This window comes from Pteropus medius, unplaced genomic scaffold, assembly GCF_902729225.1.
Source record: "Pteropus medius unplaced genomic scaffold, Ma_sr-lr_union100, whole genome shotgun sequence".
NCBI lineage: Eukaryota > Metazoa > Chordata > Mammalia > Chiroptera > Pteropodidae > Pteropus > Pteropus medius.
The window spans coordinates 15,504,251-15,521,764 of record NW_024354499.1 but is presented as its reverse complement, the minus strand read 5'-3'; the positions used below and the strand labels follow the sequence as shown (position 1 = coordinate 15,521,764).

The 17,514-nt window shown below is 35.6% G+C and overlaps 1 protein-coding gene, 1 non-coding gene and 1 pseudogene across 2 annotated transcripts in view; all 3 read left to right on the top strand.

Annotated features, from left to right (window-relative positions):
- Positions 1 to 17,514, top strand: part of CHMP3 (charged multivesicular body protein 3) — a 54,353-nt gene that overhangs the window by 16,789 nt on the left and 20,050 nt on the right. Inside the window, exon 3 of the mRNA XM_039852739.1 lies at positions 5,821 to 6,000. Within this exon, the coding sequence (XP_039708673.1) occupies positions 5,821 to 6,000 (180 nt within the window). The remainder of the gene's footprint in view (positions 1 to 5,820; positions 6,001 to 17,514) is intronic.
- On the top strand, positions 5,426 to 5,548 carry LOC120594700 (uncharacterized; annotated as a pseudogene).
- On the top strand, positions 13,900 to 14,006 carry LOC120594724 (U6 spliceosomal RNA). Its single transcript, XR_005650669.1, has one exon. It is a non-coding gene; the product is annotated as a U6 spliceosomal RNA (small nuclear RNA).

Sequence of the window (17,514 nt, the reverse complement as noted above, 5' to 3'; positions counted from 1 at the left end):
GAGTATACAGTGAAACAGGAAAGTATCACCCATTCAACGGAAAATGTTCTTGAGAAACACCAAATGACACATTTTCTAAACAAAGAATTTAAAACAATTGTGTTAAAGATGTGCAAAGAGGTAAAGTCAGATGTGGACAAAATCAAGAAAATTATCTATGAGAAAATGGAAATATCAATAAAAAAAAAAAATAGACATGAAAAGAAACCAGAAAGAAATTTTGCAGCTGAAAAGAAGAATAATTGAAATGAAAAACTTAACAGTAGTTACTGGAAAGCAGTTTTGAGCAAGCAGAAGATTCAGTGAACTTGAAAATAGTCCCATTGAAAAAATCAGATCTGAGGAACAAAAGGAAAAAAATGTGAAGTAAACAGAGCCAAAGGGACCTGTAGGACACCCTTAAGAAGACCAGCATACACAATGTGGGAGTCCCAGAAGGAGAGTAGAGAGAGAAAGGGACAGAGAGATTATTCCAAGAAATAATGACAATTTTCCAAATTTCAAGAAAGACGTGAATATAATCATCCGAGAAGCTCCACACCCATGTAGGATAAACTCAAAGAGACCCATGCCAAGGCACATTCTAATCAAACTATAGAAAGACAGACTATTTAAAGCAGCAAGAAAGAAATGATTTATCACATGCAAGGAATCTTTGATAAGATTTTTTAGCGGATTTCTCATCAGAAATGTGGGCTAGAAGGCAATGGTTTAATATATTCAAATGCTGAAAGAAGAAACCTATCAACCTAAAATCCTGTTTCCAACAAAATGAGGGAGATATTAAGACATTGTCAGATAAAGAAAAATTATGGAAGTTTGTTTCTGCTAGACCTGCCTGGCAAGAAATGCTAAAGGTGTCTTTCAGCCTGAAATGAAAGGACAATAGACAAGAACTTGAAGCTATATGGAAAAAGAAATATCTCTGTTAAAGGTAAATACATGGGCAATTAGAAAAACTAGTATTGTCCTAACTTTGGTTTGTAACTCTATTTTTTAATTTCCACATGATTTAGGAGACTTATGCTTAAAAAAATTATTAGGCAATGTTTTTGAACACATGGTTTATAAAGATGTACTTCTGTGAAATTAGTAAATGAATGGGGGTGAGGACAGAGTTGTATAGAAGTAAAGTTTTTGTATGCTGTTGAGGTTAAGCTCATATAATTCAAATTAGTGTCATAACTTTAGGATATTACATGTAATCCCCATGGTAACTACAAAGAAAATAGTTATAGATTATACACAAAAGCAAATGAGAAGAGACTTGAAAATTTTTCACTACAAAAAAGAAACAAGGAAACAAAAGAAGACATTAATGTAGGAAATGAAGGCAGAAAACCTATAAGGCCTACAGAAAAAAAATGACAGAATAGCAGAAGTAAGCTCCTCCTTATCAGTAATGACCAAATATAAGTGGATTAAACTATCCAATTAAAAGATAGTGCGTGGCAGAATGAAATTTTTTTAAAGACTTAAAGTCTCTAGAAGAGACTCTTTAAATCCAATGATACAAATAGGTTGAAAATGAAAGGATGAAAAAAGATATTGAATGGAAATAGTAATCAAAAGAGTAGAGGTTGCTATACTAATATAAGACAAATCAATAAGATAAATCTTTATAGCAAAAAAGGTTATAAGAATCAAGGACATTATATAGTAATAATTTTAATACAAGAGGATAACAATTATACACATGCATCTCATAACATTGTCAAAATATATGCGACAAACATTGATAGCATTAAAGGAAGAAATAGTTCTCCAGTAATATTTGCAGATTTTTAATAACCCACTCAAAAATAGATGTAATAATCAAAAGATAAATAAGGAAGTAGAAGACTTGAACAGCACCGTAAGTCAACCAGATCTAATAGACATATTGAGAATTCTCTACCCCAAAACAGCAAAGTACAAATTATTCTTAAATGCACGTGGAACATCCTCCAGGACCATAAGGTGTCTTCTGACCACAACAAGGATTGGTTAGAAATCAGTAACAGAACACGAAATTTTACAAATATGTGGAAATGAAACAACACACTCTTAAAAAAAAATAGGTCAAAGAAATCACAAGGGAAATTTGAACATAGAGATGAGTGAAAACTACAACACAGTATTTCAACAAAAGCAGTGCTCAGATAGAAATTATAGCTGTATGACCACATTGAAAAAGAAGAAAGATCTCAGCTATTATAAATTGTGCTGCCATGAATATAGGAGTGCAAAGATCTTTATGAATTATTGTTTTGGTTTCCTTTGAATAAATACCCAGAAGCACAATTGCTGAGTCAAAAAGTATATCCATTTTTAAATTTTTGCGGGACCTCCAGACTTTTCCATAGTGGCTGTACCAGTTTGCAATCATATCAACAGTGTATGAGGGTTCCCTTTTCTCCACATCCTCACCAACACTTGTTCCTTGATTTATTGATAGCCATTCTGACAGGTGTGAGGTGATATCTTATTGTGATTTTAATTTGCATTTCTCTGATGATTAGTGACCTAGAGCATGTTTTTGTGTATCTATTGGCCATCTCTATTTCCTCTTTGGAGAACTATCTCTTCAGGTCTTCTGCCCATTTTTTAATTGGATTGTTTGTTTTTTTGTTGTTGAGATATATCAGTTCTTTCTATATTTTGGATATATGTGGAATATCTTCTCTCATTCAGTCAGTTGTCTTTCATTTTGTTGATGGTTTCCTTTGCTGTACAAAAGCTTTTTAATTTGACGTAGTCCCATTTGTTTATTTTTTTCCTTTGTTTCCCTTGCCGAGTTGATATGTCTGAAAAGAAATTACTAGTAACAGTATCAGAGAGATTATTGCTTATGTTTTCTTCTAGAAGTCTTATGGTTTTGGGTCTTACATTTAAGTCTTTAATCCATTTGGAGTCTGTTCTTGTATATGGTGTAAGAAGGTGGTCCAGTTTCTTTTTTTTTCATGTATCTGTCCAATTTTCCCAATACCATTTATTGAAGAGACTGTCTCTACCCCCTTGTATATTCTTGCCTCCTTTGTCATATTAAGTGAGTGTATAGGCATTTTACAGTAGCCAAGATATGGAAGCAAACTAAATGCCCATCAGCAAATGATTGGATAAAGAAGTTATGGTTCATATATACAATGGAATATTACCAGCCATTAAAAAAATGAAATCCTACCATTCACAATGACATGGATGGACCTAGAGATTATTATGCTGAATGAAATAAGTCAGATAGAGAGAGATAAATACTATACAATTTCAATTATATGTGGAATCTAAGGAACAAAAAGAACAAGCTAATCAGAAACAGACTCACAAATGTAGAGGGCAGTCTGGTGATGGCGAGAGGGGAGGAAGTTGGAGGGCTGGGAGAAAGGAGTAAAGGGTTAAAGAAGTACAAATTAATAGTCGATAGATGGACACGGAGATGGTGAGTACAGCATAGAGAATGCAGTTAGCATTAATGTAATGGCTATTTGGAGAGCCAGAAGAGAAAAAGAGCAATCGGGGATTGTTTCATAAACTATATAAATGTCTAACCAATGTACTGTATACTTGAAACTAATAGTAAAATAAAATTTAAAAAATAAAGAAGAAAGATATCAAATCAACCTAACTTTACAACTTACGGAACTAGAAAAAGAAGAGCAAACTCAACCTAAAGGTAGCAATAGAAAGGAAATAATACATATTAGAGCAGAGATAAAATAGAGAATAGAAAAACAATGGAGAAAGTCAAAGGAACCAAAAGTGAGTTCTTCAAAAAGATCAACAAAATTGACAAACTTTTAGCTAGATCAACCAAGGACAGGGCACCGTTCTCAGATTCCTAAAATCAAATGAAAATGGGAGCATATTTGATTACTAACAATTCTACAGAAATAAAAACTGTTATAAAAGAGTACTATGAACAATTGTATACCAATGAATTGAATAACCTAGATACAGTAAATTCTTAGAAATACAAAATCTATAAAGATTGAAACATGAATAGAAAATCTGAGCTAGTCTGGTGATTGAATCAGTAATCAAAAATCTACTGACAGAAAAAGGAGTCTTCTTACACTGCTAGTGGAATTGCAAATTGGTATAGCCACTATGGAAAACAGTATGTAGGTTCCTCAAAAACTAAGAATTGGTCTACCATATGATCCAGCAATCCCTCTGCTTGATATTTCCCCCAAAGACTGAAAACTCATCTGAAAAGATATGTGCACACCAATGTTCATAGCAGTATTATTCACAGTGGCCAGGATGTGTCCTACGATAGATGATTGGCTAAAGAAGCTGTGGTACATATATACAATGGAATATTACTCAGCCATAAGAAGAGATGAGATACTGCCATTTGCAGCAACATGGATGGACCTCAAGATAATCATGCTAAGCGAAATGAGCCAGACAGAAAAAGTTGAAAATCCCATGATATCACTTATATGTGGGATATAAACCTAAAAACAACAAATGAACAGGACAAACAAACAGACTCATGAGCATGGACAATAGACTAGTGGTTACCAGAGGGGAGGGGAAAGGGGAGAGGGAAGAGGGAAAGCGGGGAGGTAGATGGCGTAAAAGGGGTCAAATATGTGGTGACAGAAAGAAATCTAACTATGGGAAGTGATCTTTGATTTCCAAGCCTCTAGAACTGTGAGAAATAAATTTATGTTGTTTAAGGCACCCAGTGTATGGTAATGTGACCATATACACAAAAGATTTGAAAGCAGAGTCTCGAGATATTTGTATACTCAAGTTCATAACAGCATATTCACAGTCGCTAAAGGTTGAAAGCAGTGCAAGTATTTATTGATGGATGAATAGATAAACAAAATTTGGTATATACATGCAGTGGAATATTATTCAGCCTTAAGAAGGAAGGAACTTTTGATACATGCTGGATGAACATTGAGGACATTATGCCAAGTGAAATAAGCTAGTCACACACACAAATACTGTATAATTCCACTTATATAAGGTATCTAAAGTAGCCAAATTCATAAAAACAAAAAGTGGTCACCAGGGGCTATTGGGAAGAGAGAGTGGGGAGTTATTGTTTAGTGGGTTTGAGTTTCAGTTTTGAAAGCTGTAAAGAGTTCTGGAGATGGTGGTGGTGGTTCACAGCAGTACGAATGTACTTAATACCACTGAACTGTGTACTTAAAAATGGTTATATGTGTTTTACCACAATAAAAATAATCTTGACTGTTCATAACACATAATATAAACATATCTTACCTCTAGTTGATGCTGTTATGATACTTTTAATATGTTCAAGTTTTCCTTATTGTAGATTTTTATAAATCATTAATGACTACAGAGATCGTACTCCCATAATTGTGGCAGTATTACTTATTCATTATTAGAGCAAGCTCTGGAATGCATTTACAGACTTTTTAAAGTTTCTTAGTACTAATATCAACAAATACTAGAATGGGCTGTCTACGGCCATGCAACTCTGAATGTGCCCGATCTCGTCTGATCTTGGAAGCTAAGCAGGATTGGGCCTGGTTAGAACTTGGATGGGAGACCACCTAGGAATGAATACCAGGTGCGGTAGGCTATAAAAAAAAAAAAGGAAAAAGAATGGGCTCACTAAAGCACTTTTGAAATTTTGTCTTAGTATAATAAGATTTACTTTTCACTCTTAAATTACTTCTATGTTGTATCTGGAAATGACAAATACCTACCCCATTAATTATTTTCATTTCGTTTATATCCTCCTGTTTTCCTTTTTAATAGACACATTTGGATAACAATAAGAACAGATTTGAGTACCAATAAATCTGGCTTACCTTTAATATTTTGGTGTCTTCTGTTACGCTTTAAATTTAGATATTCAAAGAGAAGAAGAAAAAGTAAAACGATCTGTGAAAGATGCTGCCAAGAAGGGTCAGAAGGATGTCTGCGTGGTTCTGGCCAAGGAAGTGATCAGATCAAAGAAGGCTGTGAGCAAGCTCTATGCATCCAAAGCTCACATGAACTCTGTGCTCATGGGAATGAAAAACCAGCTGGGTAAGATGACCATTATCTCACAGCCACCTCATTAATGCTGATGTTCTTGCTACTGTTATCAGTACTGGTTTGCATGAATAGCAAGAACAATCTTAGCTCCTGTTTTATTTTCATCATTGCCTTAGTTGGAGTGTTATATAAAATGCAAAATATTAGTGTCATTATTTTATTATTTATTTTCTTAAGCCAGTGTTGTTGAAGTAACGGTAAAATCTACATATAAATCTGCTTTGTTTAAAAGTTAGAACATATTTCCTCACGTGAATAGTGTTATAGTGACCTGAGAGTTGAGTCATAGGAGTGAAATGTGGGCCTTTGTGTTAGAGCAGCGTCCCCAGGGACTTTGGCACCAGGGACTATAAGAATCTAATGCCTGATGATCTGAGATGGAGCTGAGGCGGTGATGCTAGCGCTGGAGAGCAGCTGCAAATACAGGTGAAGATTCCCTGATAGCCTGCCGCTCCCCTCCTGCTGTGTGGCCTGGTTCCTAACAGGCCACAGACCGGTACCAGTCCATAGCCCAGGAGTTGGGGGCCCCTGTGTTAGAGGAAGGATGAAGAAGAGAGTTTGCTCTGGCCTAGCCCCAGAACCTCCCTAGGCAAAATTTTTAAATGGTCTAAGTTTGGCCTTGGCTTTCACACACATCCTTTTTTGCCTTATCTCTGGCTCTCTACCTAATGCTTCCTCACATCTTAGAAATCTGCAGTCTGTATAGTGAGTATTCAACCACATGTGAACTATCAATTTATTTTTTAAAAACTCATAATATTAAACTAAAAATAAATATAATTTAGTTTCCTTTCAGTGCCCAATATACTGCCGTTTGTGCTCTTTCACAGGTGTCTGTTTCCAAGTCAGTGACAGCTTGGATCATAGGTTAAATTTTATATCCAGTTGGTTTATTTTCTTTCTTTATTTCTGGTAAATGAAGAAGTTCTAATTCAGAATTATAGTTGTTGAGAATGGCAGCAAGTGACTGTCAGAATTTTAGACTGAGTATAGACTCAGAAATTACAGAGAATTTTTTCACTAAAAAATATTTTCAACCCTTTCTATGAGATAACTACATTGATGAGTATATCTCACTTGAAAGTTAAAAGACAACTGAATGTTTTACCTTAGGGGCTGGTGCCAAATTACTATCTACTCTATCATTTGGTTGTATTTGGCTTTGAAAGTATTTCTTTATGTTCAGTTTTTTACTTTGATGTGGTTTTTAAATATGCGTAATAATAAGTATATCATCAGGTTCTGCCTCCAGATACCAAAGAAAATAATCATGGGTTGGGAAAGAGTAAAAAAATAAGACTGACAGACCATTCATACCTCATCTTAACTTTTATAAACTCTTATTTCCGCCCTAAAGTAACATATTTAGGCTCTTTAAATACTGGATATACCACCTAGATATATGCCTTTTGAACAAGCCAAGTGTTCAGTACCATGAAGAAATAGTTTAATCTTATTTGTCATTTCGAAAGTTCAAGTAAATACTCTTGCCCTTTTTAGCCAACTTTGAAAATTTTATGTTTATTCTCTATTTTTTATACAACATGCTGAAAAGATACATGTTCAGATGACCATGATAAGCTTATTTAAAAATTTTTCACTGTTTCTTTCCTGAATCAGTATCAGAAAACATATTGCTTATTCTGCCTTCCCCGCCCCCACCGCCCCATGAATAAAACATTGTATGCACAGACTTTTTTCCTCAATTGCAAATATGAAAATACACAGGATAATACACAGGATAATGCTATGTGCTTATCACCCAGAACCAATACATTTTGACATTTTGTTATATTTTCCTCAGTTTTTATATTATAAAAGATTTAAAACATGATTACTAAACTTGAAGCTCCTTTAATATGCTTTCTTCTAAACCTCCCCAGAGGAAACCACTATCATGAATCTTAAAATTTGTATAAACGGTATTGTACATATGTTCTGTATCTTTTTTCATTAATTATTGTATATTTTGAGATATAATGACTAATACATATTAACTACTGGATGGTATTCCATCACATGGATATATCACATTTTACTTTTCTCTTCCCCCACTGATGGACATGTAGGCTGTTTTCAGTTTTTGCTATTACTAACAGTGCTGCTGTGTATATCTTTACATTCTTGCCCATGTGTAATGGTTTATTTAGGAAAGTTATATACTCAGAAGTGGAATAGTTGGATTTAAATTGTTCTCAAATTGCAATATTGCTGTCCAAAGAGGTGTTACTAATTTATATTTCCACCAGCAGCATATGAGAATTCTTTTTCCATACCTTTTGAGCAACCCTTGATATTGTCACACTTAGTTTTGAAGAGTGTTATCTTATTTTAACATTTCTGTGGCAGACTTAGTTTTGAAAAGTGTTATCTTATTTTAACATTTCTGTGGGAATTAGTGAACTTGATCATTCTTTTCTGTTCCTCTTTTCTTCATGTGTACCGATTCCAAAAAAATCTTTTCAAGCAATTATAGCTAACAAATAAGCTACGTGAAAAAATCTCTTATCCCATAGCATGTACTTTCAGTAGTAAACATAACAAAACCTCTCTTTTGTACTGCACATAAGAGCCTATTATCCAACATATTGCTATTTCAAATATATATTATTTTGTGGTTTTATCACAACTGAAAACAAAACATCTGCTGTATGATCTTTACGTGCTCTGAGGCTCTCGGTTCTAGAACCTCTAGATCTTTCCATCTTCACTCTCTCCTCCTGGGTCACCTCACCTAACTTCATGCCTTCAAATGCTTATTGATTCTGGATTAAATGTAGGCTTCAGGAGAGCTTCTCCAGTCTTCTCTGGAGATTAAGCTACAAAAAGCAAAATGTTAATACATTTGGAAACTACATTTCTTTTAGCCCCTATTATATGCCATAACATTGCTGGGCACTGGAAATAAAATAGTGAACAGTACAGGCACAGTCATTGCCCTCTAGGTATGGGGTGAAAAGCAAATAATTAGATAAGTTTAATAAAAATAAAAACAAAATAAATAATAAATTTAATAATCAAATAAATGTATTTTTACAAATACAAACTGTGGTAAGCAGTAGGAAACTATAAAAGGGAAATGCATCAAGGATGGCTCTTTATAGGCACTGATGAACTCTGAAGGAGGAAGAGCAATTAAGTGTATGTGGTGAGGGGATGTTCCAGCCAGTAGTTCAGCACGTGTAACAACCATGAGGCCAAAAAGAACTGCATTCCAAACACTGAAGGAAAGTCTGGGGAGTTGGGGTACCTGGAGCAAGGGTACCAGGGAGCAAAGGTACCCCAACCCTCAGGATGATGGCCAGAAAGGATGAGCACAGTGGTGAAGAAGACAGTTTTTATAGCTGTTAAAAGCAAAGGTTCTTAGAGACAGCTTAAAATTGAGATGTGCTGTGGCAATGGTACAGATAAAGTGCAGTGGGTGTTCAGAGGAAAAGTGTTTTGGGGAGAATTGTGGAGGCATCTCAGTAGAGGAACTAGGGTGCACAAAGGCACAGGTGAAATATTTCAGGCTGTGTTCAGCCACAGCACTTGATTCAGTTTGACAAGAGTGCATTAAGGGGAGCAGTAGGAGGTAAAGCTAGAAAAGTAATTTGGAGTCACAGTTTTGAGAGTTAAGATGAAGAATTATAATTTCATTCTGTAGGCAGTGGAGAGCCTTGGCACACTGTTAAGTGCAGACTGCAGGTGGAAGGAATGGACTGATGCAGTAAGACAGAGTGCAGTGGGACCTGGGAGGTAATGGGCAGGGCCTGAATATATTAGTCTAATGGGGTAGAGTGGAAAAGAGGACACTAGGAAGAGCTGTTCTGGATGCAGAGTAAGTGGGACTTGATAAAGGTATAAACAAGTCTGAAATGCTCCAAACCCTTGAATATGGAAAGACTGCAGAGTCATTGAAAGACACTTGAAACCTAGGGAGAGAAACAGGCCTAAGAGAGAAAGGAGATTCTATTTGGGACTTCCCCAGCACCAAGTACACCACCTGGTGAGAGAAATCACCTGGGAGGATTGTTGAGAGGGTTTATAGTAGGCTGTTGCTTGTTGGCAGATTAAATACAGCAGAAAATAGGATAGAACCTGGGACAGGCAAGAGGGAGGAGTCTACATTTTGGGAGTGAGAAAAGGGAAAACTGGAAATAGTGTATTGAGAGTTCCAGGGAGGTCGTGCTTTGGATATGCCTCATCCCACCCCCGAGCCTGTTGCTGCTTTGAAAAGCCACCATTGGATGAAGTCACTCCTTTTTCTTAAGATGTTCCTCTATTAAAATACAGATGTCCCTTACAGGGGTAATATATTAAGCCTTGTCAACTATTAATACATTGTCATGATTAGATGCTTTCCAAGTGACAGCTTTCTGACAGCAGCTTCTCACAGAATAAGACAGATGATGATTATGTTTTGATTGAGGGGAGAAAGTTAAAAGAGAGATTCATAGGTGGGGCAGGAAATAGAATTACCATATGATCCATTAATTCTACTTCTTGGAATGTATTCAGAAAAATTGAAAGCAGGGATTTAAACAGATATTTATGCATTCATGTTCATAGCGGTATTCACAATTGGCAGAAGATAAAGGCAACCCAAGCATCCATTGAAGGATGAATAGATAAAGAAAATGTGGTATGCACACACAGTGGAATATTATTCAGCCTTAAAAAGGAAGAAAATTCTGACATGTTACAACATGGATGGACCTTGAAGGCATTATGCTAAATGAAATACACCTGTCACAAAGGACAGCTACTATATGATCCACTACTCTGAGATACCTAAAATAGTCAAATTTATACAGATAGGAAATAGAATCAGGGTTGGAGGGAGAGGGGAATAGGAAATCAAAAGTTAATGTTTCAGAATTTCAGTTTGAGAAGATGAAAAAGTTGTGGGGATGGATGCACAACAATGTGAACATTTTTAATGCCACTGAACTTACATATAAAACTGGTTAAAACAGTAAATTTTATGTTATGCATGCATTGTCACAATAACAAAAAAGAAAAGGTGGGGCAGGTCTACTTTGCCAAACCATGGTGGGGTCCTAGCAACAGGGACTGAACAGGACCTCTAAGCCTTTAGATTGTCGGGGCAGAGAGAGTGTGTGTGTCTGTAGGGACAACAGAGGCAGTAAAGGGAAGGCCAGGCTAGGCTGGTACCTCTCCCACAGTACCCGTTGGAATTTCCTTCCTTGGCCTTGTTTCTTTGTTTTGTTTCTGTGTACTTTAATTGGAGTACTTGAAAGTGACTTTGTGAAGTATAGATTTTTGAAGCGAAACAACATTTGTAAAATTGAAACCGATTTTTTCAATCAAAACACATTTTTCATAACTTTTAGTATTTTTAACTTAAAAGTTATGCAAGCTAATCCCAGTTGCAGCAGCTCTTCTAGCTTAGGTCAGTGATTCGCAACAGGCAGCAGTTTTGCCCTTCAGAGGACATTTGGCGGGTTTGGAGACATTTTTGATTGTCAGAACTGGAGAAGGAGGGATGTTGTTATTGGTATCTAGCAGGTCAAAGCCAGGGCTGCTGCTAAACATCCTGATTGCATAAAACAGCCACCTGTGACAAAGCATTGTTGAGAAATCATGCCATTGTTGAGAAATCATGCCATTGTTGAGAAACTTGGACCTGCAGTTATGGATTCAACTCACCCCTTTGAGCTTTTGTATTTTCTTATACCCGCTATATATGTCTTTTTAATAAACTGCTTCAGATTATTTTTTCAAGTTGTAGCATTATAAATAAACTTGACTTCAAATTTCAAAAGTTTCCCAAATGTGCATGGTTCTAGTATTTTTTATGACTAATTGCTTTTTTGCTGTTTGGTTTGGGTTCCCCATATTATAGAATGTTTATATTATCTTTTTTTAATTTTTATCTTTTTTATTTATTATATTAGATATTTCCTTGTATATCATTTATCTTTTAACTTTTTAAACATTGTTTTAAGGAAGAAGTATCCTGTTCTCTTCAAAGATATTTACTTTTGAGGCATGAATGTTTTTAATACCACTTTTCTTCTCTGAGCTTTCACTTGTTACTGTGAAATGTCATTGTAAGATTCGTATTCCTTATAATTTTATTCATTCTGTTTGTAATTGCCATGTTACGAAGTTGGCTTTTAAAAAGCAGTCAACTTTGCGAGTGCATTGCTCCCCTGGGCCCTTGCTACCAAGGAGCTGCATTTTGCTGTTGATGCTGCTTTCGATATTTATTTTAACTTCCTTTTCTGGTTTTTAATTTAAAGTATTCCAAGAAGAACCTGTGATAGGTAGAAAGCTTTGTGTTTTTGTTGCTTTCGTGTTGGTATCAGATTCTTTTTAAAATATTTCCATTGATCTTTGCATCTATTGATTATGAATCCAAGTCTATATTTACCTACTTTGTTTCTATCTTTGGTTATTGTTATTATGAAATAATATTTCATAGTGGAAGTTGTATTTTTATGTATATATTTTCTTTCTAGCAAGCATGGGAATATAATATTACTTTATTTTTATATACTCTTTTCTAAGATTTTTCAAATTAAGGTTTTTATTTTGAGATAATTATAGATTCACATACCTACTGTTGTAAGAAATAATACAGAGAGATTCTGTGTACCCTTTATCCATTTTCTCCCAGTGGTAATATCTTGCAGAATTTTAGTACAATATCACAACCAGGATATTGGCATTGATAACAGGTAAGCTACAGAATGTTCTCATTGCTACAAGGATCCCTCACATTGCCCTTCTGTGACCACACCTACTTCTCTCTCATCCCCACCCCTCCTTAACCTCTGGCAGCCACTAATCTAATCTCTGCTCCATTTCTATAATTTTGTCATTTCAAGAATGTTATAGGAATAGAATCATACAATATGTAACCTCTTGGGATTGGCTTTTTTCACTTAGCATAATTCTCTGGAAATTAACCCAGGTTTTTGCATGTATCAATAATTCATTCCTTTTTTATTGCTGTGCAGTATTCAGTGGTATGGCTGTAACACAATTTGTTTAATCATTAATTTGTTGTAGGACTTCAGGGTTGTTTTCAGTTATCAGCTATTATGAATAAAGCTGATATAAAAGTGTACAGGTTTTTACATAAACATACGTCTTCATTTTTCTGGGGTAAATGCCTAGTAGAACAATTACTGGGTTTTATGGTTGCATATAAGAAATAGTCAAACTGTTGTCTAGAGTGGCAGCATCATTTTGAATTATCATAAGTTTTCTGCATCCTCACATTTGGTAGTGTCACTATATTTTAGCCATTCTGATGGATATGTGGAGCTATATAATTGTGGTTTTAATTTGTATTTCTGATGGCTAATGGTTAGGAACATTATTTGCTGTCTGTATCTCCCCTTTGGGGAAATTATATTTCTCTAGTTTTGTGTATGTTAGAAACTCTCCACAATGAAATGCTAAAAGTAATTCATTATGTTTATTTCTGATTTTTAGTGTCCTAGATCTGTAGGTCTGTTTTCGTCACTAGTATGCAGTCATTCTATGTCTGTAATTGAATATATTGAAATAGTTGCTATTTGTTGAAATCTCACTCACTCCTTTTGCCATATGAAACTGGTTACTGTTTTCTGTTTCTATAAAGAAACGTTCTATAATTTTTATGGCCAATTCAAGAAAGGAAAAATCTATTTCTGACCTAATACTAAACATGTCATTAGATGTAGGAGCACTCGAGTCTTTATAACTATCTCAATATTGTTTGCTATTAAAACACTAATAAGTTTTAACATTTTTTAACCCAATTTGATATGATAGTTTTTCCTATTATTCATTCATTAGTTTATTCGACAAATAGTTGTGTTTCAGCTGTGTCAGGCACAATGCCAAGCACCAAGAATAAAATTGTGAGTCCATTTCCAAATAAAAAGAGATCCAGTACTCTTTTCGGCAGCACATACACTAAAATTGAAACCGTGCCTAGAAGATTAGCATGGCCCCTGCATAAGGATGACATACAAATTGATGAAGAATACCACATTTTTTTAAAAAAAGAAATCTCTCCATCAAGTCCTCACTGTATAGAGCCGTCAGTGGGGCCCTGCACTGTACACTGAGGGAGGGAGGAACATGTGTACAGGCCCTGAAGTTGGAGGGGCCTTAGAGCACTGGAGGACCTGGAGAAGGGCCTCAGGATGGGCCGGGGAGGGAGGCTTAGTAGAAGGAGCTGTAGCCGTGAAGGGTTGCTTGTTTTATTTCATAATTTCCTCTGTATAATTTTTTATTTTAATTGTCAGCTATTTTTTATAATGCTAATTCAGCGTTTTCCATAGAATTTTAATCTGTTTATTTTGAAGAATCTTTTTTATTGTGAAAATTTTTCCATTTTATCCATTTTTAAGTATACAATTCATAGTTACCATCTTTATTAAATATAGAATAATAGTTTGGTTTTTTGGAAATTTTAGATAGGAATTTCTATTTCAAACTAACATACTCTTTGGGAATATCTTCCACTAAATATTTTTTTTTTCTTTGTAGATAGACTTTTTAAAATTCATTTAACAAGTATTTATTGTTAGCAATCTGTGTGGCCAGCACATCGGTAATATAGAGTGGGACATGATCACTACTCTAATGCCACTCATTTTCTAGTATATAATATGTATAGTTGTTTTTTAACTATATTTTAATAGCCTCCCATACCTATTGAGTATGACTCTATTTTGGTCTGAATGGGCTTGTACAAACTATTTGATGACATTTTTAGTATTTTAACCCTTTTCTCATTTAGAAAAAAAGTGCAGCTTGTTGCCAGTGTTAATGTAATGTTACGTGTAGGAATGCTCCGTTTTCTAGGATTTGACATTTTCAGCATTTGAGAATTACTATATTTTGTAAATGGAAATACCACTACTAAAAACAGAATGCTATAAATAGAATGATATCATTTGTTTCCAAAGACTATCGATATACTAGAGCAAAGCAAAATAATAATAAAAGCAAGATACTTCATGGCAAACTTTGGGGGTAAGGTTAGGACTGTAATCTGCAAGTTATCTTGGGGGTAAACGCTGCAGCTGCAAGGGCCGCCACTGGCGAGTATTCTTGAGGCAGGTGGGAAATGGGCTAAATAGCGCATGTGTTCATTAGAATGTTAGAGCAACTCTGTGATTAGGGGTTTTGTTCAGACTTTAGAATCAGTGTTTGTACACATCATAAAATAGAATAGATATTATTTTTACTCTCTTTTGTTGTATTAGAGGGTATGTTCAGCAGCAAATAACAGAAAACTTGACCACAGTGGCTTATATTATAGCAGAGCTGTGGGATTGTGACTTCTTCTCTCAGATTGCCTGCCCTGCTGGTTTGTCTTGTATGCATGGGATATGGGCCTTTACATCAGTGCTTTTGCAAAACCAGGGGTTTGGTGCTGCTGAATTATTTATATATCTGTGTGTCAACAGTTTACAGAACTCTTCCACATATGTGATCTCATTCAGTCTTCACAAATAAGGAAAACAGCTCAGCTTGTTGAAGTGACATATCCTGAATCATAGTCAGGAAGTGTCAGAGCTGGGGTTCAACCCAGATCCCTCTGGTCTGTCCTGTGTTCACTAAACTAACCAGGCAAGAGGAAAACCAACTACTCTCTCACAGGTTGGTTTTAGTAGATTGTGTGGCGAAATCCTGATGTCTCAGATGTTGCTGCAGTGAGATTCTTCTAGTCTCAGTCTCATCCTGCAGAGTGGCCATTTTGAATCCAGGGAACCCTCCTGTTACTGTCGATTTCATCTTCAGGATATAGTTTATTTATTTATTTATTTATTTTAAGTAAACTTTAGTTTTTAGAGCAGTTTTAGGCTCACAGAAAATTTAAGCCAAAAAAAAAAAAATACAGAGTTTCTGTACACCCCATGCCCCCACACATGCAGTCTCCCTCCACTATCAACATCCCACACCTGAGTGGTAAGTTTTTAACAGTGAATGAACCTACATCGGCACATTTTATCACCCAGAGTTCATAGTTTACATTAGAGTTCACTCTTGGTACTGCACGTTTTATAGTTTTTGATTATATGTATATGTACCCATCGTAATAGTATCATACTTAATAGTTTCATTGCCTTAAAAATCTCCCTCCTCCTAGTCCCTGGCAACCACTGATCTTTTTACTGTCTTCATAGTTGTGCCTTTTCCACTATATAGTTAGAATCATGCAGCATACAGCCCTTTCAGTTAGGCTTCTTTCACTTAGTAATATGCACTTTAGGTTCTTCCATGTCTTTTCATGTCTTGATAGCTCATTTGTTTTTAGCACTGAATAATACTCCATTGTCCAGATGTATCACACTTAATTTATCCATTCACCTACTGAAGGACATCTTGATTGCTCTCAGGTCTTGGCAATTATGAATAAAGCTACTATGGACATCCATGTGCATAAGTTTGTATGGACATAAATTTCAGCTTATTTGGATAAATACCAAGGAGCACAACTACTGGACTATATGGTAAGAATATGTCTAGTTTTATAAGAAACTGCCAAACTGTTTTCCAAAGTGACTACCATTATGTATTCCGAGAGCGTTGGGAGAGTTCCCATCGCTGCACCCCTGCCAGCATTTGACGTTGTCAGCATTTTGGATTTTGATCATTCTAATAGGTGTGTAGTATATCTCGTTGTTTTAATTTGCTATTCCTTAATGACATATGTTGAACATTTTTTTCTTATGCTTTTTTGTCATCTGTATATCTTCTTTGGTGAGATGTCTGTCTAGAGCTTTTGCTCATTTTTTAATGCCATCATTTGTTTTCTTATTGTCAAGTTTTAAGAGTTCTTTGTATATCTCGGATAACAGACTTTTATCAGATGTGTCTTTTGCAAATACTTTTTCCAGATTATGGCTTGGCTTCTCATTCTATTGAAGGGGATAATTATTATTTTATAAAATAATTTTTTTTTTATCTGACACATCTGCTTTCTTCCTTGTGGAACATAGAAAATACATTTTAGTCCATGTTTTATTTTTCTCTCTATATTATGTACCTTCTTTGTTTTGAGTTTCCAGTATATAACATACTTTCAGTCTTTTAAAAATCAATGTCTGAAGAAGTCCAAGATGGTGGGAACATAGGAGGATACTGAATTCTCCCTCTCCCACAAGCACGCTGAAATATACACATATGGAGAGAGCAGTTACTCCCAAGAGAGTAACTGAGTGCTGATTGAACAACAAACGAAAAAACAACAAATAGAGAAGGCTGGGAAACTGCAGGAACTCTCTGGGATTGAAGATTCTGGCAAATGCTATTGTTTATGTCCCCCTCCACATTGATAAGTTGGGTAGGAACTGTATCTGGGTGCTTCGGCCACCTGCAAGATCGCTGCAGCACTTTCCCAACCACATTGCCCAAAGCCCACTTCAGCTCTGAACAAAGGGAGCAAGCAGCATAAACAGGGTCTTACCACATGTACCTGGCCTCCCTGCCCAGCTTCCATCACCTTGCCAAAACTTCCCAGCACACACTGCCTGCACAGAGGTCTTGTCT